Source organism: Macrobrachium nipponense, chromosome 15, assembly GCF_015104395.2.
Source record: "Macrobrachium nipponense isolate FS-2020 chromosome 15, ASM1510439v2, whole genome shotgun sequence".
Classification (NCBI taxonomy): Eukaryota; Metazoa; Arthropoda; class Malacostraca; order Decapoda; family Palaemonidae; genus Macrobrachium; species Macrobrachium nipponense.
Genome location: NC_087208.1, coordinates 9,882,588 through 9,905,312, shown reverse-complemented (window position 1 = coordinate 9,905,312; position 22,725 = coordinate 9,882,588). Strand labels below are relative to the sequence as shown.

The 22,725-nt window shown below is 39.2% G+C and overlaps 2 protein-coding genes across 2 annotated transcripts in view; both read right to left on the bottom strand.

Annotated features, from left to right (window-relative positions):
- Window positions 1–22,725, bottom strand: part of LOC135226952 (probable E3 ubiquitin-protein ligase HERC1) — a 448,279-nt gene that overhangs the window by 84,810 nt on the left and 340,744 nt on the right. The gene's annotated exons all lie outside the window — the stretch shown is intronic.
- LOC135226908 (probable E3 ubiquitin-protein ligase HERC1) overlaps window positions 15,662–22,725 on the bottom strand; it is a 46,540-nt gene continuing 39,476 nt past the window's right edge. Inside the window, exon 4 of the mRNA XM_064266592.1 lies at window positions 15,662–15,800. Coding sequence (XP_064122662.1) covers window positions 15,662–15,800 — 139 coding nt within the window. The remainder of the gene's footprint in view (window positions 15,801–22,725) is intronic.

Sequence of the window (22,725 nt, the reverse complement as noted above, 5' to 3'; positions counted from 1 at the left end):
GGGGCATTTTCTCCCAATAGTTCTTCAAGTGGTATGTTATATATGTTGTTGGATCTTCGTTTTCTTTCGAATTTATTACATTCAATTAGCAGATGACGGACTGTGACCAGAGTACGACAATGGTCACAGTAAGGGGCCTGTCTTTCCTCCCCTTCGCAACATCAAGTATTTGTGTGTTAAGTATGTGTGTCCTATTCTTAATCTTGTTAATAGACATCTTCCCTTCTTTGACATTGTTGCTATTCCAAGGTTTTACAGATGGTGTAATATGCTTTAATTTATGATTCAATTCTAGCCATTCTTTTTTGCCCATTTTGATTGACAGTATTCATTTATTGTTGTTTTAATGTCATTGTAAGTATTTGTATTTTTTTGATATACTCCTTTTTTACTGCCTTTTTGGCTTCTTTATCCACCTCTTCATTACCCTTTATGCCCACATGGGAAGGGACCCAACATAGTTTTATTTTTATATAGATTTCCGTTTTACTATTATATCTATCCACTCCCTTATTTCTTCAATTACTGGGATGAGAAACTGTGTATTGTCTTAGCGCTTCTAAAGCACTGTAAGAATCCGTGTATATTACAAAGGTATCGTTTGCCTTCCCCACCATAAAGGTGTGTTTTATAGCCTCTAATATAGCAATTATCTCTGCAGTGAATATCGAGCATATTTTGGGAATTTTTTTTTTTTCCCTTATTTTTATATTTTTTGTTACTACAGCATAGCCTACACCCTCCTTCGACTTGGAACCATCTGTATAAATACTAATGTCCGTTTATGTTTTTTCCAGGTGTGACAGAAATTCACTCTTTAATTGTGCATCGGGTACCTTTTTATTAAATGTTTTTTCACAGATTTCTATTTTAGCATGTCTCCACGGAGGTATTTTCGGAGTGATTATTTTTGATATGCTACTTGTTCCTAATTTTAGATGATCTATATCAGGTTTTAATCTATTTTCCAATGGTTTAGAGGCTCTTGGTTTATTGTCATAATTATTTGTTATGTTCTTCATATATTTGGTGTTTGGATTATCATTAAGGTTATTTATTTTTAGCTATATATTTTAATCCAATTTCTTCTCTTCGTACTTTCAGGGGATCTATTCCTGCTTCTACATACAGACTTTCCACGGGGAAGTTCTGTAGGCTCCAGTGCATAGTCTAATACCCATGTTATGTATGACATCCAGTTTTGTTAATAGGGTTTTAGAAGCACTACCTATACTTGACACATAATCAAGTTTACTTAGACAAATAGCCTTATATACTTTTATCAGAGAGGTTCTATCAGCACCCCAGTCATTATGCGCAATTACTTTTATTATATTTACAAGGATTTTCTTACTTTATCGCCAGTTGTTCTATATGTTCTTTATATGTAGTTTTTATCAAGTATTACACCAAGGAATTTTATCTCATCATCATATTCAATTATATCATTTTTTACGAATAAAGTAGGAATTAATTCCTGTTTTCTTGATCTTGTAAATCTGACCGCTTTAGTTTTTGCGTGAAAATTTAAAACCCTTGTTATCGGCCCATTTTTTTATCCTATTTATGGCTGCTTGCAATCTGTTGGTTATGTCCAGCGCTTTTTTCACCACTACTATATATGACGAAGTCATCTCACAAAAAGGGATCCTTGGACTCCTGGTGGGATCATTTCAATTATCTCATTTATTGCTATAGCAAACAATGCCACGCTTAGTACACTGCCTTGGGGAATTCCTTCCTCCTGATAAATGATTCAGAGATTTCTGCCCCACTTTGACTTTTATATATCTTTCAGATAGGAATTCCCTAATATATTCATATAAAATTGCCTCCTATTCCCCATTCTATCAATTTTTTTAAAATCCTCCCCTCAGGTGGTATCATATGCCTTCTCTAAATAAAATAAAAAAATACTCCTATTGTTTGTTTTTTTTACCAACCATTGCATTTTGTATCTCCCTTGTAATCATTAAGAGCGGATCTATGGTACTTTATTTTTCCTGAATCCAAACTGTCTGTTTGATAATAGCTGTTTATTTTCTAATACCCATATTAAGTCTGTTATTCACCATTTTTTCAAATATCTTACTTAGACAACTAGTAAGGGCTATTGGCCTATAGCTGCTTGGTGACTCTGGGTCTTTTCCTGGTTTTAATCCTGGTATGATTAAAGATTCTTTCCAGGTTTTAGGTATGCTGTGAGAGTGCCATAATTCATTTAAAATTTCTAATAAGAAGGTTTTGCTTTCATCTGGTAGATTTTTTATCATTTCATATCTAATGTTGTCTTCCCCTGGAGCTGTTGGACTTGCAAGTTTCAGGACATTTTCCAGTTCTTCCATGGTGAAAGGAAGATTATAGATTTCCTGATTATTAGATTTTATTGGTATTGGGACATAATTTTTTTTTTATTTTTAATTGGAATTTTTTTTGTATAGTTCGAGGATACTAGATGTTTTGGCGAAGCATTTACCCAATTCATTTGCTACTAGTTTGGGGTTTGAAATATAGTTGTTTTCTACTTTTAATGTAGGTAATGGTTCTGGCCGATATCTACCCTGCAGTTTATTTATTTTCTTCCAGATTTCTTTGTCTTGAGTTTTAGAATTTATATTATTAATATATTTTTTCCATGAATTTCTTTTGGCTATCTTGAATATTCTTTTCTGCTTTGCATTAGCTCTCAAATATGCAATTCTATTGGCATCACATTTATGTCTCAGATATCTTCTAAAGCATGTCCTCGTTATCTTCCTTGCTGCTTTACATTCCTCATTCCACCAGGGTACCAGTGGTCTAGTCGGATTGCCTGAGGTAACTGGAATAGTTTCATTTGCTTTATCATCTATTGTTTTTATTAGATGTTCATAAGCATCTATGTGGTTTGTAAAGTCAGATAGTTTTTTGTTAATCACCATTTTCTCTTTATATAAATTCCAATTTGCTTCCTCCATTTTCCTCTTCGGTACATATGTTATATTAGTATTATTTTTTAGCTCAATTTGTATTGGCCAGTGGTCACTCCCAAATAAATTATTATTTACTTTCCAACTAAAATCTGTGGCAACTTTCTGGGGAACATAAGATGATCTATTGAATTTCAGATGAGGTATTATGATAAACATCAAATCTTGTTGGAGAACCATCATTTACAATAATCAAATTTTTGTTATCTATATAAAATCTAGGACAGTGTTTCTTCTCCTGTCAGATGATGTACTTCCCCCACATGGGATGTTTGGGCGTTGAAGTCTCCTACTAATAGGTAAGGTCTTGGTAATTGTTTCTATTAGATTTTCTAAATCTTCCACTTGTAATGGTCTATTATTTCCAAGATGATCTATTAAGCGACTTTCTAAAGATGGTTCCATGTATATTGAGCATATTGTTATTTTTTTTTTCCAGGAACTTGAACTGCACATGCCTGTATTACTGAGTTTAATCCTAAGAGGTTGGCATTTGATTGAAGAATGCGCTATGATTGCAGTTCCTCCTTGGCTGTTGTCATTTAAAATTGGTGTTGATTTCCACACATTATAATTTATGCCAGCATTGAGAACATTGTTACCTATTTAGTTTTCCTGTAAGCAATGATATTTGCATTACATTCTCTAATTAATGATATTTTAAGTTTTCATTATTTGATACGTATCCTCTAATATTTCCATTGTACAAAATAGACATTTTAAAAATTTTGGTTTTGGGTTTTGTTTTAATATCTTTATTTGTTTTCCTGAACTTTGAATTTTTATTGAAGTTGTATAAGGTTTTGCTGTACTTTGTTCTTCTTTTGGTGGGTGATGTATTTCTGCTATTGTTTTCTTTATTGGCTGAAGAGTCTCAGTGTTCTTTTTATTAGGGGTGCATTTAAATGGCTTTTGATCTTGGGTTCTATTTTCAATACTTTCTTCAATTTTATCTGATGTTTTAACTTTTTCTTTTATTTGGGTTTCTCTTTTTTCATTTTTAGTTTGCAAGCAATTTTCGTTGACTTTGTCTTCTCGGTATTCATTTTTTTCCATATAGATTTTGGGTCTTACTGATTGTTTAATTTGTTTTCTTGGATGGGTTGTTTCAAGTAGTCTTTTTTTGTCTTTTGACTTAGCTCTTGTATTTGCTTGTCCTCCACATTCATCATGTCTTATTGCATTTCTGGTGTTGGTAATATATTATATAAATTTGTGTTGCTTATATGTTCTGTAGCTTCCGAGCTTGAATTTTGGGCCTTTATATTATGAGTATTCAGTTTGATTTATACTGTGCAATATTGTAGGAATTTGGTTTTGCGCTTCTTTATTTACTACCTCTTTTATATGTTTTTTCCTTGCTGGGTCTTGTAAACCTCTTACTTTTAGTTCTATCTTCGCTTCTCTTATTGACATTCCACTCCTTTCTTGTAAGATTTTTAGTTCAGTATTGTATAGGTAATATGCGCATTCCTTCGATCTTGAGTGGTGATTCTGACCACAATTTATGCAAATTGGGTTTTCACAGTCCCATTTTGTTGTGTGGTTGTATGATCCACAACATGCACATCTTGGAGCTTCTCTACAATTTTTATTTGAATGGCCAAATTTATTACATGATTTGCACTGTAGTGGTTTAGGGATATATGGTCTTATCTCTCTCGTCTGCCCTAATACTTTAATAGTTAAAGGGAGTTCCATTTCCTTCAAATTTCAATTTAGATATTTGTATATTGATTTTTTGAATTTTTCCTACTTTGGGATATTCATAGATGTCACAATCTTCAAGTGTTTTTATATCTTTTCTTGAGCGAGTCCATTAACATTTTTATTTTTATCTATTAGTTCGTCATCATTATTTGGCAGGATTATTGTACCACAAATACTATTAAGTTTATTATGCTTGGTGACTTTTATTTTGTGTTATCTATGTTCGTAAGTTTGTAAGTAGTTTTCTGATTGGGCTTTAGTAGTGGTTTCCACTATCCATGTATTTGTTTGCGTTTGACGAAATTTCATGTTTTCTGTTGGGTATCTGGTCAGTAAATAATTTTCCAATTTTAAATTTGAAATCTTGTTTTCACTTTCTATTGTCAAAAATCTTGTCCAACTGTCTTTTCCAAAAAGTGATTCAAATAAAGCTAGCGAAGGGCTAGGCTGGAATTTTCTTTTGATAAATCTTTTTGGCCTAGTAAAAGGCTCCATGGTTGCTATATTTTGGATTGAAGTGTCCAAAAGGGTGTCCTTGTTCGTTTCCAGGGTCAGATGGTTATCTAGTGTCATGGGGTCACATGTTCCGGGGGACTGAGTTCCATAGTCAATTTCCATTTTTCCTTTTTTTTTTTGAAATTACAGAGAAACCAACTGCAAGCCATGGTAAAAACTGGTCTCCTCTCAAAGACTTCCCCTCACCAAAGACACACAGCAGAGACCAACTCCCATATGTCCACTCCCTACCCTACCCCGAAGGGATGGCTCTAACATAACATGATTGGCTCAAGTGTAAGCAAACCCGCTTGATAGGACCGAGGGCATAGCTAGTATGCAATCATCCCCACGCATGTTATTTTAGAGGGCAATCCGGATAAATTGCCGAGAGTCCTACCGTGGAGGGACTACCACCTCCCCGGATTCCATAGGCAAGTCCCCCACATGTAGTCCCGCCCCAATAATATTGATGTAGAGTCACATCAATATCCTCAGGGTCCAAACATAATCGAGGCTGCGGACCAAACCGCTATAGTCCCTGCCATTTTGGATCAAGGTAAAGCCTAAGTTCAGAGACCCAGCTCCTACCTAACCTGCACGAGGGTTTTAGTGAAGAGAAGGAGGACAGCTAGGGGGAGCAACTGAGCGAAAGAAAGTAAGAGATTGGAAGATGTTCAAGTAAGAGAAAAATTGGAGACATTTAGATTCAAACTAGGAGATAATTCTCCCAGTTCGAAAGCCCTCTTGCCCGCTACGCAGTTTCAACCATGGTTTGGAAATGCGTAACTCCGTCAAGGCAGTCTCAAATCAAGAGGGCAGCGGAAACGGGATCTTCAATCAACGCAACAGTTTATGAAGACGCAGATATGTCCTTCATCGAGAAGAATACAAGCATTAACACGACGACGTTTGAGCGACTGTTGTCACTTATCTTCGAGAATCTACACGGGACGAGAGCAGCATCGAACATCAACGGAAAGAAGAAAACACAGGAAACAATCACGCGATCACGAGCAAGGACGCAGAGAGTAGAGCAAGAGGCAGAAGTGCAAGGACGGAGGCTGTGACGTCATCAATCTTGGACTTCTTCACGCATCGTGCACCGAGAGAGACCGTGACGTCATCACGACTTCCGACGCGAGACTTAGACAGGAACTGAGACGTCATCCCATGTCAACAATCCTTCACAATATAATCTGAGCTAAGTACCATTTTATCTATTCAGGTCTTTTCCTCAGTGAAGTGTTGTTCATCAGGAGTCGATCATCCAGTATTCTGGGGGTGAGGTTGTTCGCCATATTAATCTTCCTTCATTACAGAATCAATCTTCAACTACGAGTTCTCGCCCGCAGATTAATTTTTTTTCTCTTCTCGTTGTTGTTAATCGTTTCTTGCAGGAATTCTCCGTATAATATTTTATCATATTATCTGTAATTTTGTATCTTTTGGGGGATTTTCCTATTATTATAACACATTTATACAGTACATTGCATATGCGTTTACGTAGTGGTCGAGTGTACTCTTATAGATATTTTGATAGGATCGCAAGGAATAGAAGTGATAAGAAAAAGTGAAAGTGGAAATGGCAACTACTCCGGCTGGCAACCCCAATGTGGTGACTCTCGTTAGCACGAGGTCAGCAATTGTCCCTTTTCAAGGTCGGGTCAATGGGTTCCTGCCTCAAAATGTTGAGGCATGGATCTCATCTGTAGACGCTCATTTAAATGCAAAAAGCATCACAGACCCAGCAGTACAATTACAGGAGGCCAAAAGCTTCATAGACTTTGCTAAAGGAGACGCAAGTTGCGTATCTAAGGGGGGTTCTTTCCAAGAGGCGCTTTACATGGGACGAGTTCAAAATCAGATTACGTGCCGTGTACGGGGGTGAAGAGGCTTTAGATGTAGTATTGGCATGAGAAATATCCTTAACCAAGCCTCCATGACTCAGCTTAATGTTGTCGAGCGGCGGCGCTAATTGCGACCGGCTAAATGAATATCAAGTTAGTTTAAGTAACTCCGGGTGGGTTACGAGTGCCAAAATCAACGTGAAGATTTTATCCGTTTGATCTACCTTACGTCTATCACTACAATGTTGCCTGAAGCGTTAGTGCGGTGTTTTGACAAAAAATTGCAGCCCAACAGTACGGAATTAGATGTGTATAAACAAATAAAAAAACACGTCTAAATGTACCGACCTAGATCCTTCGCTCATTCAAGTTTTTGCAAAAAATGAGAACAAGCCACAACAAGTAAATGTGGTACATAATAATAATCAAGTTGCAGGGATGGTTTGTTATAACTGTAAACGACCAGTCACATGATTTCAGACTGTCGGACGCGTTTTTGTTCAATACACAATAGTTCAACTCATTCATATAACCGTTGCTACTCGAGGAATCAACAGCAGAATGCCACAAACACGCAACCAGTTGCCAGTGCAATAAAAAGAAGGGTCCACAGTACTATAAGAAGAAACAACCAAACGGAAATTCTGCACAACAGCAGAAACAAACAAATCGTGCTTCAGGTACCTCTGTTCCTGGGCCGTCTAGCCAGAACTCGCAAGGGCAAGCGAATTTTCAAGGTGTGATAAACAAAACAAATACCACGTAGTTCACTCCAAGGGGGGAGGGGGAGAGGGCGATGTTGGGTCATCAATATCAATATCTTTTGTATCAAATAATCAGTTTAATCATTTATCAGATCATTGTGAGGCAATTGATTTTCCTATGAAACACACGGCCGAATCCAAAAAATCTGTGCAGGTTCCCGTAGATTTGCAACAAATTCATCAATTATTAGTCAAAACGAGTTGCGACCAACCTTACATGCAGTAAATTTGGACCATAAGTCATTCACTTTGTTCTTGATTCTGGTAGTCCACGTAATATCATGGATTTAAGGACTCATCATTTACTCTTTTTAAATTTCCCTATAGAAAAGTCCGGAATAAGGCTCTCAGGCATAGGGAATAATGAATTAAATGTTGTAGGCGTAACTCATGTACAGTACAAGGTCGGTAAGCGCACGTTTGCTGATACCTTTATCGTTGTACAAAAACATTAATATGTATCCCGCAGTAATTATCGGATACCCGTCTATGGGCACTCAAATATTATCTAAGCACCTGCAAAACACAGCGTGTATATCAAAGGGAAATTCTATAGGTCTTCTAATACCATAAAATCAGTTTTTTAGATAATAAAGAGACAGACAGAGTTTGTCACTTACATTACAGAACCAATCACCTGTCTCATGAAACCAAGAAATAATACAGGCAACCCAACAGAACTCTCGCTCACCCGTAATATCAGCTTGCACGCAAAACTCTCGAGCCTAACGTAACTTCGAACATATTAGTGCGTGTAAAGAGAACCTTGCCAGGATCTGAAACATTAATCCTTTCCGAAACTCTGAAAACACACGGATTATCCGTCACACAAGCCATTTATACAGTCGGAGCTCACAACAACAATGTAACATCGAAGTCTGTAATCATTTGAATACCACTTTAGTAATCCACAAAAATCAACATATCTTGGAGTGCCGAAGTTTATAAACATCGCATTCTTACCGTAGCTGAGATAAATCGCGCTCAATCAGTTGCGGATGAATCCCTTTTGCAATCTATAAAGAACAAAATCAATAAGGACATTCAAGAAGAAGAAATCAGCAGAAATTCTTGAATCTTTTAACTAAATATCATGATGTTTTTTCCACTACGGATGGAACCTTAGGAAAAACGGATGTCATCGAGCATCAAATAAGGCTCAAGGACAAACAGAAAGTAATCTTTGTACCTTCGTACCGACTTCCTATGAAATTTTCAGAATGAGATAACAGAGGAAGTAGGTAAAATGCTAAAAGAAGGAATCATTAGGAAATCAAACAGCCCTTATAATTTTCCGTTAATAGTAGTACCCGAAAAAAAGATCGAACTTGGCGGATATGCGTAGATTTTTCGTCGTTTAAATGAAGAAACAATCCCTGACAGATTCCCAGTACCATGTACCGACGATATCTATCTTTACTAGGTCAGAACAAATATTTCACAAGCTTAGACCTACTAAAGGATTTCATCAGATTCCGTTGGAACAAGAGAGTATCCCAATACACTGCCTTCAGCACAGCCAGGGGACATTATGAATTTTTGCGTATGCCTTTTGGTTTACGTTGTGCTCCTATAACTTTTTACCGTATGATAACATCGTGGTTTGGAGACTTGTTAGGAGATATCCTACATGCCTACATGGACGACCTAGTAATCTTTTCCAACACATTAGAAGACATTTACGTAAATTAGAGTTAGTGCTACAAAGACTAAGGCAGCATAATTCAAGGGTAAAGATAAGTAAGTGTGAATTTTTTAAAACAGAACTAGTCTATTTAGGTTTCATGGTTTTCTTTTAGTGAAGGTCCCTTAAAGTCGTCCATGATAAGGTGTCGGCTATCCGTAACTTTCCGATACCTACTAACGTCAAGGGAATACAGCAATTTTTAGGCTGTAGCGGCTACTACCCGCCGCTTTATACGCCATCTACTCAATCATAGCCGCTCCCCTAACCGATCTTATAAAAAAGGGCGTAGATTTCGTATGGTCTGAAATTCATCATCAGGCGTTCGATAAATTGAAAGATGAACTGTGTAGTTCTCCTATCTTGAAATTTCCTGACTTCGTAAGGAATTTTTCATAGCAACAGACGCCTCTAGACCTAGGAGTAGGTGGGGTATTGCTTCAACAATATGATAAACAGTTTTTCCCTATAGCTTTATAGCTTTCTTTTTTTATTCACGTAAACTGAGACCTTCCGAAAGTAAATATGCAGTAATAGACAAGGAAGGGCTCGCTATTGTTAATTCACTCGTGCATTTTAAATTCATAATATTATCGTTATCCCGTCAAGGTTCTCACTGATCATAAGCCCCTAACCGACTTCTTTAAAGGTTTATTTAGTCACAGCCCCAAGCGAACTCGGTGGCACATGATCATTCAGGACTCGGCGCGAGGATCGGGTATTTACCTGGGAAAGCAAATATCATTGCTGACGCATTATCACGCAACCCCTCTTCATCTTGTACCGAGCCATTAGCTGAATTAATAGATATCTCAACCTCCACGCCCATTGTTAAAACTATATCTGAACAGGAAGATCTGGGCTGGAGTGCTGAACTATTACAGACAGAACAAAGAAAGATCCGCAAATAGAAAAAATCATCATTGGCGTTAAACGGAAATCCGAAGGAAAAGGAATACCTAAAGTATAAGCAGCAGAATTATATCATACAGGACAATATCCTGTGTAGATCCGTGACGAGGAAAACCCGCAACACACCGCAGTTGAATAACAACCAGGTGGTGGTGCCTATCTCACTCATACCCACTGTCTTAAAATGGTTGCATGAAAATCCACTGCATGGACACCCGGGTTATTCCTTGATGTCACAGAAAGCCAAATCCTTATTTTATTGGCATACGATGCTTACAGATATAAAAAAGCACATAGCAAATTGTCGCACTTGTCAAGAATACAAAGGGCGGGCACACGAAGACACCTGTCAGCTAGGGGCTTACCCCCGTGCCAAATCAACCCTTTGAAAGCGTACATTTAGATTTATTAACAGGATTTTACGAGTCAGACAGAGGAAATGCACCTCCTAGTAATTATAGACGCTTTGACTCGATATACAGAACTTATAGCGCTTAAACAAAAAAACAAAAACCGCGGTTCTGAGTGCGCTAGGAAGTTTACGAGTGCTACATTTGTAAACATGGAATTCCACACATCATTATATCAGACTCGGGCGGGGAGTTCATAATCATTTCCTTAACTCCATGTGCGAATTCCTTTGTATAAAGAAAATCAATACCATGATCTATCACCCAGAGTCTAATGGGCTAGTGGAAAGGGCAAATCTTAAGGTTTTTAAACATTTAAGGGTCACCTTAGGGGGGGCAGACCCCAACTGGGACATTGCCATACCTGCGGTACTAAGCACACTTAATCACTCGTATCATGTGTCTATTAAAATGACACCGCACGAGGCACTGTACGGTATCCCGGCTAGAACGCCTTTCCACATCTTAACGCCTACACTAATTTATCAAATCCTCTAAAGGATGTTATGGATGCAAGCATAAGTCGATATAATATACTTCGTAAGAATCTAGAAGAAGCACAAATAATAATGAAAAAAAAAAATCATGATAAAATAGCTAAGCCAACTAGACATATGCCGTGGGCGATCAGGTATACATACAAGTATAACGTACGTAAAGGTTTAAATTATAAACTGACACCGAAGTTTGAAGGCCCGTTTAACATTTTAGAAAATTTAACGGCCAATAGATTTAGGGTTTTCAAAATGCATCCAACCCACTGATGTGAGAATAGTCCCATGGCACATATCAGAACTAAAGAAAGGTAGATGGAGTGAGGGAAAAAATGGTTGTATTTATGAAACTTGTATAATAATTTATATATATATCTATTAATCATTTTTGTATGTAAACCTATTCTTTTAAAAAACGCGAGTTATTACATATGTTTTACTCATTGCAGGTTTCAAAAAATGAAATCTGTTATTGTTAGGAGTGATATTGTGTATTCAGACATCTTTGTTGTATGGAAAGAGCGCTAGGACGAAACGTAAATAGAATTTAATCATGGCTCGATTATCGAGAGAATAGATGATGTATTCATCGTGTCAAGTAATATTGTTATAGAAGTAGATATGCATGCAATATTCTTGCCTGAAGATGACGTCCTTAACTTAAAGAATGACCTGATGAGGTTTGCTATTTCGCTTAAGGAAATGCACGAACGTAATTTTCATGCTAACTCAGAGATTTCGCTAGCTCAAACACTAAGCGTCGCGGAAATGTTGTCTTATGACATACAAAATAAAACCGCCGAGGCAGAAGAACTTGCTCGTGACCTGCTGATGTGGTCTGTGCGGCACAATACTCTCGAACGCCGCAAACCCGCTTATTCTGGCTGGACTAAACATCTTAGGATCAGTTGCGAAATCTAGGCTTAGGAATTTCAAATCGCCTTAAGATAAATAATCAAAATAAAAGAATTGAGTTTTGCAACACAAAACCGAATTGGCTTTGTCCGAACTTCGCAGCCAGTTATCTTTCAATCAATCAAATAATGAGTATCGTTAATGAACATTCAATAATATCGATCAGGTCATGGAAGTTCAACATTTGCTGGCTACATTAGCTTACTATAGTTCGAAAATAGATCATATCCGTGTGAAAATATCACATTTTATTGAAAAGTCAAAAGATTACGTAGAAGCGATTACGTTAGCAACAAAGGGTGTGTTATCTCCTCACCTCATGCCTATTAAAGATCTGACGTTAACTTTGGAAAACGGACGGGATAAACTAGGTTATATTCCTTTATTAGACGCCCCATAAAGTAGAATTCTATTATAGCTTAATATCAGTCAGCGTTGAAAAATTATAGAATTATGATCACAATTCCTTTTGATTCTTCCGATGCCTTGGCAATCATACAAAATTAGCACCGTTTCCTACTTTCATGACGAATAACTCAAGTCCAGTAATATCCAATTTGACGGGGCATGTACTGATTTCTTCTGATAAGAAATCATTTACAGTCATTGAAAGACTTAGATAAACTCACTCACTGTTCAGAAGCCATGAATAATAAAATTTGTACAGCTGACTCTTTTGAATTCTATCCTATATCACGGATTCATGTAAGTTAGGCATAGTGCTAAACGGCTCTCTCTCTCATACAAGCGAAGGTTGTCTGGGGAAACTTTATCCCTTTTACGGTAATAAATTCAATTACAGGATGAATAATGGTTCCTGGATCCGTTACGATAAAGCCGGATTCGACGTAGTGTGTCCAGATGGGACCACCGCCCATGCCCCTATCTTTGTAGCAGCCGATGGTTGTACGGGGACATCTACAAACTACACCGTCAGAGGGGTCAACACGATAATACGTGAGAAGGCGTATTTTGCGAACTACACTTGGGCATCTACAATCATCCCATCACTACCTCTCCCATACAACGCGCGGGTGGCTCATCGTTTGACGCAACTGCTGGATGACCCACGCGTCACCGTCTTAATGCAGTGGAGAAATCTTCGCTACTACATTTCTGCTAGCCGTGTTCAGCGTGACGGCCATATTGGTTATCGCCGTCAACATCTTTGCTTGGCGTAGGCTGAGGCGTAAACAGAAGGATCTCCAAGGGAACGTATTGGCCCGTCTAGATGACGTACCCGTTAAACTCAAGTCGTTTGAGTTTAGGGCCGCCTGAACCTGGCCACTTCAGTTTGTGCCTAGGGAATTGTCTGGAATTGTGTTGTGTGAAAAGCGGTCCGTATGCTGGCAAAATGTATTGTTTGACACGAAAGACTCTACTAAAAACGCCTTTGCATTTGAACAGTTAAGTATTCCTCCTCCCGGGCACCTAATAAAACATAATAGCCCAATATTATACATTATATATTCCTAAAGGTATTTTTCGGGCACCTAATAAAATATATCAGCCCTATATATTGCATTTGTGCAGAATTACATAGTTATACTATTATACCATTGTACAATTATATTTATCTATTGCAAAGAGTGTCAAGTACTCTTTAACAATTATCCATGATCATGCTATATCATTATTTAGTAACCATTATTCTTAATCAGGTACCTATTATCATATTAATCATGTATACATGTTAATCTTTTGATTTTTACCTTTTTATTAATTTGGGGTACCTAATCATTATTATTACCAACATGGATCTATAGTTTTCCATGCATTTATCTTTGTTTATGAATATGTCAACAAGGGTATGTAACAGAACCTTTTTATGCATTTAATCACTTATTATGTTTATACCTAGACGTATGTTACGAGCACGCTCCTATGAAACAATGTTAAAGTAATTTTTTTTGTTATTCAAGGCTTGAATAGGTAGCAGTCAGAGCCTAATGTAATAAATACAATATTCAGTTTACAGGATCTGTAAATATAAACCCATGACCTGAGGTCATGGCATTAGGAGGGTCCTACGTGACCCAAAGCAGATCTAGATTACGCCATGCGCTGTCTGCAGTAGCCTGGTCTAGCTCTGAGCGTTGACAACATTTTATGTTAATGATAACTTTGCACAACAACTTCCATGGGAAGCGGTTGACCTACGCCGGAAACTTGTAACTTCCGAGCCGGCGGACTACGTATGTTTTTTATATGAATCGCTGAGATAGCTAATGTTCCGCTATCGACGCGATGCTTTAGAATGGCAGTTCCGTGCCAACCCTCAAACATATCAGTCTTCCGACCGAGCTGCATCTCCTAGTATGGAGTTACAGAATAAATTGTTTATATGTTCAACTTATCTGTTTGAATCATCTCCTTTAGTTAAGAAGAACCACTCTACTAAGATATCCCAAGGAGATGGGAGGAACCAGAAATACTTACGAATGACAGTCGTAAGGAGAACACAAAAAAAGTCTATCGCAAAGCGAAGAGACTTAAATATATAGGCGTTCCGGCCGGCCCCTTAACCATGTTTTCAGAGTTGTTTTGGCTTCAGAATTGTCTTTATTCTCTGTCAGTATTCTTTCTGATTTTTTCATTTATTTCCTGGTATTTTATTGTTCTCCTATATTATCCCTTGGTTAAAGTTGGCAGAGATGAATACATCTTTGCAATGAGATGGCAAGTGTAGTCTGGGAATTTGCAGAAGGTGCTTGTTTACAGGATTTAGGAAGTTGGTGTGGCTGTAGAGCCACTGCATAGAATATGGCTACGGCAGTTCCCAGGTTATGATATGCTCGTGTTACATCATTCTGGACTTAAGGCGATAAGCTCACGGTGCCATTAACCCCAATTTCTTTGGTGCTATAAGTGGGTTTATGGCATCGTCACCCAATTTACGGTGCTGTAACCCATATTTATGGTGCTTACAGAGCATAATGGGGCTGTAAGTGCGATTTTATTTTCCCACTACATTAATATGATCTTCGGGTTACAGCGACCTCAGGGATCGAACCCCTACTGTAAACCAGGGACTGCCTGTATTCATCATTGATGGGTGCGTGAAAAAAATGGCATATTTTATAAAAAGTACTAAAAAATTTTTAACCAACAACTGCAAATAGAATTAAGAGAAAACTGCTAATAAGGTCTGATATATAAACCCTACAGATAGGTTATAACTATTAACACCATTATGAGCAATCTAGTACACAAAGAAGCTGCCTACAAGAAATAATTGTTACTGAAGACACTTATCACTTGATGGTATACAACTGCCTTAAAAAGCTGGATGGCTCTGATTAGCCTAATTTACTACCTGCAGTCAACTAACAGGCTGATGTACAGTGCTGAATCCAATTTAGTGAAGCACCGTCAGAATACATCTCTGTCTTGGAATGAACAAAAAAGGCAACTCACAAATATCAATCACAAATATAAAACATCACGAAAGATATAATTTACCTTAGGGATGCAAATGGTGTAACTGGTTGCTCAGGGTCATCAAAAATACAATACTGCTCGATGAATGTACGAAGGAGTGAGAAAGTTCCCTCTTGAAGGTCAACACAAAATGGTCGATGCCAAGAAACAACTCGCCTGGAATATAATATCAAATTAATATTATAAACATGCTAAATGAAGGTACTTCAGACTGGAAGACTGATACTATACATACGTCTTCCCATTTCTCCTAGATCAAAATTCTGAAAACATTTGCATTTAAAGTATTTTTATAAAAAAACATTAATTTACTATATAACTTCCTTAAGTTCCACTAAAATGGCAAATTTCTAAGACAATTTGTATTTTTCATAGCTACAAACATGAGGTCTTAACAATAGGATCATTTTCTAGCAGCTAGCTAGCAGCTAGCTGGATCTGGTGGAAATCGCAGATGAAAAGCAAAGAATCTTGTGAGACCTAGCAATGCATGCGTATATCGGGTGAAAACTGGTCAAGGACCACGCACCCACACCACCGCGTTCAGTCTTTTTCTTAACCGCCTGGGTGGGAGTCGCGGTTGCCCACTCTCTGCCTTTTACCCGGTTCATTGTCCATTTCCCATTTCACTTCTGATTCTGTGTGTGTGCGTGTGTGCGTGTGTGCTTTATTATGGCTTCTTCTGCTCCTTCTCAGCCGCGCCAACGGTGTCATGCTAATGTTTGTACCATAACGAATCCCTGCCCAGAATGTCGTGCATGACCTAGAGAGCAGTGGAAGTTATTTCATAGTAAGAGAGAGTATTCGTAGAGTTTCTACCCTTCCTTTGTGGGAGGGGTTTTCATCTCCTTGCCCCGAAGCTTGTCTTTTGCCGCAGTCACACCCCATGATGCTAGTGTTGCTGTGCCTTTGTCTCCTTCCTTTTCTTCCATCAATTCGTTGTTGGAAGTATCAGGAGGCCCTCAAGGCTGACTTATGTAATGTCGCCCCCCTCTTCCTCGGGAGTTAATTTACTTTCCCGCGAGGAGGAGACTTTTTCATCAGTTTCTTTTATTTCAGATTCGGAGGCGTCCAAAATGGTGCGCTCTGGGGGTTGCTTGGGCTACGGGGTTCACCCTCCTTGGAGGGTTCGCTGATGCATTCCATGGATGCTCGCCTCCCCCCTCAGGCTACCCAAGCTCTCCCCGCTCCTCCTGGCCTCGTCTTCGTTGGTAGCCAGGGTCAGCCATATTGTATTGCTCTGCCAGTGACGCTAGCCGTTTCCTCGGGTTGAGGAGAAGCCAGGATGTCAGTGCCTCTGTTGACATCACGGGGTCGCCATTTTGTATCTTTCCGCCAGTGATGCCTGCCGCTTCCTCAGGTTGAGGGGAAGCCGTGATGTCAGCGCCGCTAGTGACATCACTTCCATCGATGACGTCACTACCAGTTCCCTCAGTGTCGTCTCTCCCTGCGATGTCAATGTCGTCAGTTGGGGCTGCTGCGCTGCCTCGCTCTTCTGTGTTGTCATCATTTGCTCCCGTGACATCATTGCTGCTATCCAGTATGCTCCATTTCCCTTCCGTGTTGTCTGTGCCCTAAAGCCTCAGACTGATCTTGCGGATCCGTCTGAGGCTTTATGTCAGGAGGTTCTTAAGAGATTGGAAGATGGGTTTGCTGCCATGTCGGCTGGGAAGACTGGGACCGAGCGTGTTGCTTCACCTCCTCCTCCTACAAAGAGATTTGTGTAAGGAGCCAGTGCTGTCTTCCTCTCCTTCTCCCCCATCTCCGCCGTGTTGGCGTATCAAGCTTTGGAAGGTTAAGGACTTTGCCTTTTCTTTGTCTAAGAGTGAGGAGTGGCATGCCGTGTTCCTGTGAGTGATAGTGTTTCATTCCCTGTGCAATCTGCATTGGCTGCTTTGTCCTCTGCTTCAAGTTGCAAGTGTGTTGCAACCTCGCACGTTCGTGTGCATGTTGTTGATTCTTCCGCTTCTTCAGCGCCAGGACCTGTTCGTCGTCGTAAAGATCTCAAGGCGCCTGTGAAGAGATCGAAGGTTGCGAATGCAGAAGTAGTGTAGCCGGAGTGTTCGTCTTCCCCTCCCCTTGATGCTGTTTGGGGTTCGACTCCGAGGAATTCTCGTTCTTTGTCAAGTGTTCGAAACGCTTCTTATTCGCACATACATGTGTCTGCCCTGCACGGAAGAGTACGTGGCCACCTATACAAGTTATCTATTGGTATTTTTTTTATATAAAAAAAAAAATTAATTTATTCTATAACTTCCTCAAGTTCCACTAAAATGGCAAATTTCCTAAGACAATTTGTATTTTTCATAGCTACAAACATGAGGTCTTAACAATAGGATAATTTTCTAGCACCTAGCTGGATCCGGTTAAATCACAGATGAAAAGCAAAGAATCTTGTGAGATCTGGCAACGCGTGCGTATATCGGGTGAAAAGTGGTCAAGGACCACGCACCCACACCACCGCGTTCAGTCTTTTTCTTAACTGCCTGGGTGAGAGTCGCGGTTGCCCTCTCTCTGCCTTTTACCCGGTTCACTGCCCATTTCACTTGTGATTCTGTGTGTGTGTGTGTGTGCGCGCTTGTATTATGGCTGCTTCTGCTCCTTCTTGGCCTCGCCAACATATGTGCCCAGGAACTCAAGGTTTCCTGTTGGAACATGATATTGAGTTGCAGGACACAAACCCCATTAGGCAGAGTCCATATCGTCTGAGTCCAGAAAAAGCAGAATATGTGAGGAAGGAAATTAGTTACATGCTAGATAATGATTTGATAGTACCTAGCGAGAGTGAATGGAGTTCCCCTGTAGTTCTGGTGAAAAAGGAAGACGGATCAGATAGACTGTGCACTGATTTCTGGAAAGTAAACAGTGTAACTAAGCAAAGTAATTTTCCCTTACCCAGGATTGATGATTGCTTAGATAGAATCAGAAATTCCAAATTCATTTCAAAGCTTGATTTGGCTAAAGGTTAATGGCAAGCACCTTTAAATGAATGAGCCCGGAAAATATCTGCCTTTATAATGCCATTTGTAGTTTCAAGCCCAAAGTTATGGTATCTTTTGGCTTGAAGAATGCAGCCAGTACCTTCCAAAGGTTAATGAATAAAGTTTTAAATGGCATCAACAACTGTGTCATGTACTTAGATGATCTTGTGATATTTTCAGAGACTTGGGAGGATCATGTAAGGATTTTAGCAAGAGTCTTAGAAGCCATTACAAAAGCGAGTCTCGTTCTTAATCTAAGGAAATGCGAATTTGGGAAAGCCTCTATTACTTATCTAGGACATAAAGTAGGTCTTGGAAAAATCTGTCCAAAAGATCGGAACATAGAAGCTATAGAAAATTTCCCAATCCTGACAACTAAAAAACAAGCCATGAGATTTCTCGGAATGGTTTCGTATTTCCATAGATTTGTACCAAATTTCTCAGAAATAAGCGCTCCCATAACTGATCTATTTAGGAAAGGACGCAGTTTTGAATTTGATGGCGCTCGTGGGGAGGCTTTTAAAAAGTTAAAGGCTATAATGATTCCTGAGCCAGTTCTATTATTACCTGATTTTGATAAGGAATTTAATCTAGCGATCGATGCCAGTGATATTGGCGTAGGAGGAGTTTTGTTACAAGAAGTGAATGGAATGAAACATCCAGTTGCCTATTATTCAACTACTGAAAAGGAATTGTTTAGTTTAGTTACAGCCTTGCAACACTTTGAGATTTATGTAGGTAGTAGTTCTGTGTTTTAAACTTGTTATACTGATCATAGTTCGTTAGTTTATTTGGAAAGATTTAAGAATGAGAATAAAGGGACTTTGACGAAGGAAAAATCTATGTTTCTGGGCAAGGGTTCTGTGGATCACCCAATGAAATAATCCTTAAGTTCATTATTTCTAGGTAAATGATACTAAACATTTATACCAGAGGAAAATAAATCAGGAGGATGTCAGAATAACTGACTCGCTCACCCTAAATAAAAGAGTGTCGGTATGTAGACTGGGGCGAGGGAGACCACTACCACTAACCTTTCTTGTCATTTAAGAATTCTCCTTCATCAATATCCCCCTCCTGATAGAGCTGATACACAGTCGGAGTCAGCAACTACTACTACTACGCTACCTACCACGCCGACTGCAGTGCCTCTGGTGGCCATCCTTGTCGTTAGATGCCAATCTTGGGCTGTGGGGCGGGGAACAGGGGGGGATTTCACTGGGCGACACGAACCCTTGCCCAGAAATAGATTTTTCCTGCGTCAAAATCCCTTTTCTGGCTCAGTTTGTGTCGCTTCGTGAAATAGTACCAGAGAATTAGCACAAGATTGGGAAAAAGCAAAAGAGAAAGGTCTCAATAAAATAAAGGAAGTAAAAGGAGTAAATATAATCTGATTGAGATGCTTTACAAGTTATCATAAAATAATAAAGTTAACTTAAACTAATGAAATAAATTATATACAGTTAACGCCTTAAAATTATACTTAACTAAACTTATGATAACTTATCTAACTACAAGTGAGGTTCAAAATCAGTACATCAAGGAAGGACACTCACTGAAAGTTATATATGTAAATGAAAATTATACTAAGCATCTCAAAATCATATACTGGTGTGCTTCCCTAGCATAAAAATAAGGGGAGCAACACCGATAATTACAATCAATATATACAATACAGTGGACCCCCGTATTCGCGTTCTCCAGATTCGCGGACTCACACATTCACGATTTCTCTCAGGAAAGTTTTCCCTGCATTATTCGCGGAAAATTCGCGCAGTCGCGGTATTTTTCTATGGTAAATATCCACAAATTCCTGGTTTTTTTTGATGAATTTCATCATAAAATGCACTTTTTGTGATAAAACTATAAAAAAACCATGTAGGTAAATTTTTAGTGGGTTTTTTCTTTAGTTTTAACTAACAAAATAGGCTGTTTTTTAGCATTTTTATAGAGGTTCCAAACATTCGCGGGTTCTAACTATTCACCGGGGGTTCTGGTACGCATCCCCCGCGAATACGGGGGACCACTGTATAGTTGTTGGGTGCCCCTAGCAAAAAAAAAGAAAAAAAAAAAGGGACACACCACTATAAGTATCCTCCTAAGCAGCTAAGGCTGAAGGACCAAAAGAGCATAACGGTAGGTTAGGTGCATTATTAGTTGAGGCAGGTAGAAAGGAGATCTGGATCTTCAACTACGACTACTGAGCAGTGTCAGGGAAACCATGTTTCCCGCTGCCACTGCCGGAAATTTTAAGATTCCAAGGACTTTAAATAATGACGCTTAAAAACTATCGGCGATTTCCGCCTGTATACTTCTTTAAGTCATCAAAGTTCATATGCTGGAAATAATTATTGGAGGTGGCTACTGACCTGATGTCATGGGCTTTGGGGAATGATTCAGGATTTGCTTGTTTAATAAAGTAAAGGATTTGTTGCCTAATTCCCTTTATTAGTACCACCTTTTTCCCTCATGAAAAGGGGGCCTGAGGATGTAGAGGATGTCCTAGACAGAAAGGCTCGTAAGGTAGTCACCGGACAGAGAGAAGGGTCTTGAAGAGGGATGACCTTCCAAGGGGGCCCACCTCATTAAAGGATCCTCATTCTTTGCCAGAAAAAACTACGATCTGGAGATAGTAAGACTTCTCCTGAGGGGAGGAAATCTACATGACCAGCATCTCTGGAAAGGGCCGACAGTTCTGATATTCCTGGCTCCTGAGGCCAAACTTAGTAAGAATAGAGTTCTTTCCTCAGTAGCATTATATATGTACAAGAAACGTTGTCAGTGTCTGAAGCCAGCTTGAGAACGTCATTCAAGAACCATTAAACTGAAGTAGGTCTTTCAGAAGGTCTAAGCCTCGCACAGGCTTTGGGAATAGACGTAAAGTAGGAGTCTGATAAGTCTATTTTGAAACAAACTGAAAGATTTTCTTTAAAGCTGACTTATTAGTGGAATAGTACTAGCTGCTAATCCTTTTTCGAATAAAGATCTGAAAAACGGATATAGCCAGGTTGACTGTCATGGTTCTGGTGTTTGTTTCCTTCAGGAAAGTTGCTAACTTTTTAACAGCAGCATCATACTGTCTCAAAGTTGATTCTCTCTTATCTGATTCTAAGAAAAGAATATTCTGAGGATCAATATTAGCATCTCTCTTAGCCGCAAACTTCATGAAGTCCATAAAGTTAGGGTTTTGAGAATTCCTGAGGAAGCGAACACAGTCCTCATTTGTACTGACTGAGATAGTTTGGGATTGGGGATCCGTCGAGGTCGGAGACCCAATTCCAGAAGCAGAGGATACCAGTTGCTCTTGGGCCAGTTTGGGGCTACTAGAGCTACTTGTCCCTTGAATGTCCTAAGTTTGTTCAGGACTTTCAATAGAAGATTCACTGGGGGAAAGATGTATATCTTCTTCCCACTGATTTTCCAATCTATGGACATGGCGTCTATGGCATAGGCCAGAGGGGTCCAGGTTGGGGGCCACATAGCAAGGGAGCTTGTGGTTCGCTTGAGATGCGAATAGATCTACTTGGAGACCCGGAACACTCCGGCGTATCCACTAGAATGACTTGTCATCCAGGGACCACTCTGATCCTAGAGGAACTGATCGAGACAGAGCGTCCGCTATCCTGTCCTTCCTTACTCCCGCTAAATGGGTGGAGGATATATGCCATTTGTACTTGGTTGCTAGAGAGAAAATGGCTATCATGACATGGTTCACATGTTTTGATTTGGATCCTCCCCTGTTGATGCAGTGCACTACTACTGCGCTGTCCAAGACCAGCTTTATATGAGAGTTCTTTGCTGGTAGAAGCCCTCTTCAGAGTGAGAAATACTGCCATGGCTTCCAATACGTTTATGTGAACCTGGCGGAACTGAGATGACCACGTTCCTTGAACCTTGAACTGGGAATATCTTCCCCACCCGCTTAGAGAGGCGTCTGTGTGGATAACCAATGCGAGGGGGAACTGAAGAGGAACTGACTTGGACAGGTTCTTTGTCTCCACCACGATTGCGAAGAATCTGCGGGATTACTGACAACTTGTCTTGAGATTTGACATTTGCTCTTGAGCGCCAACTCGATTTATGTTTTTCAGTTTCGCTTT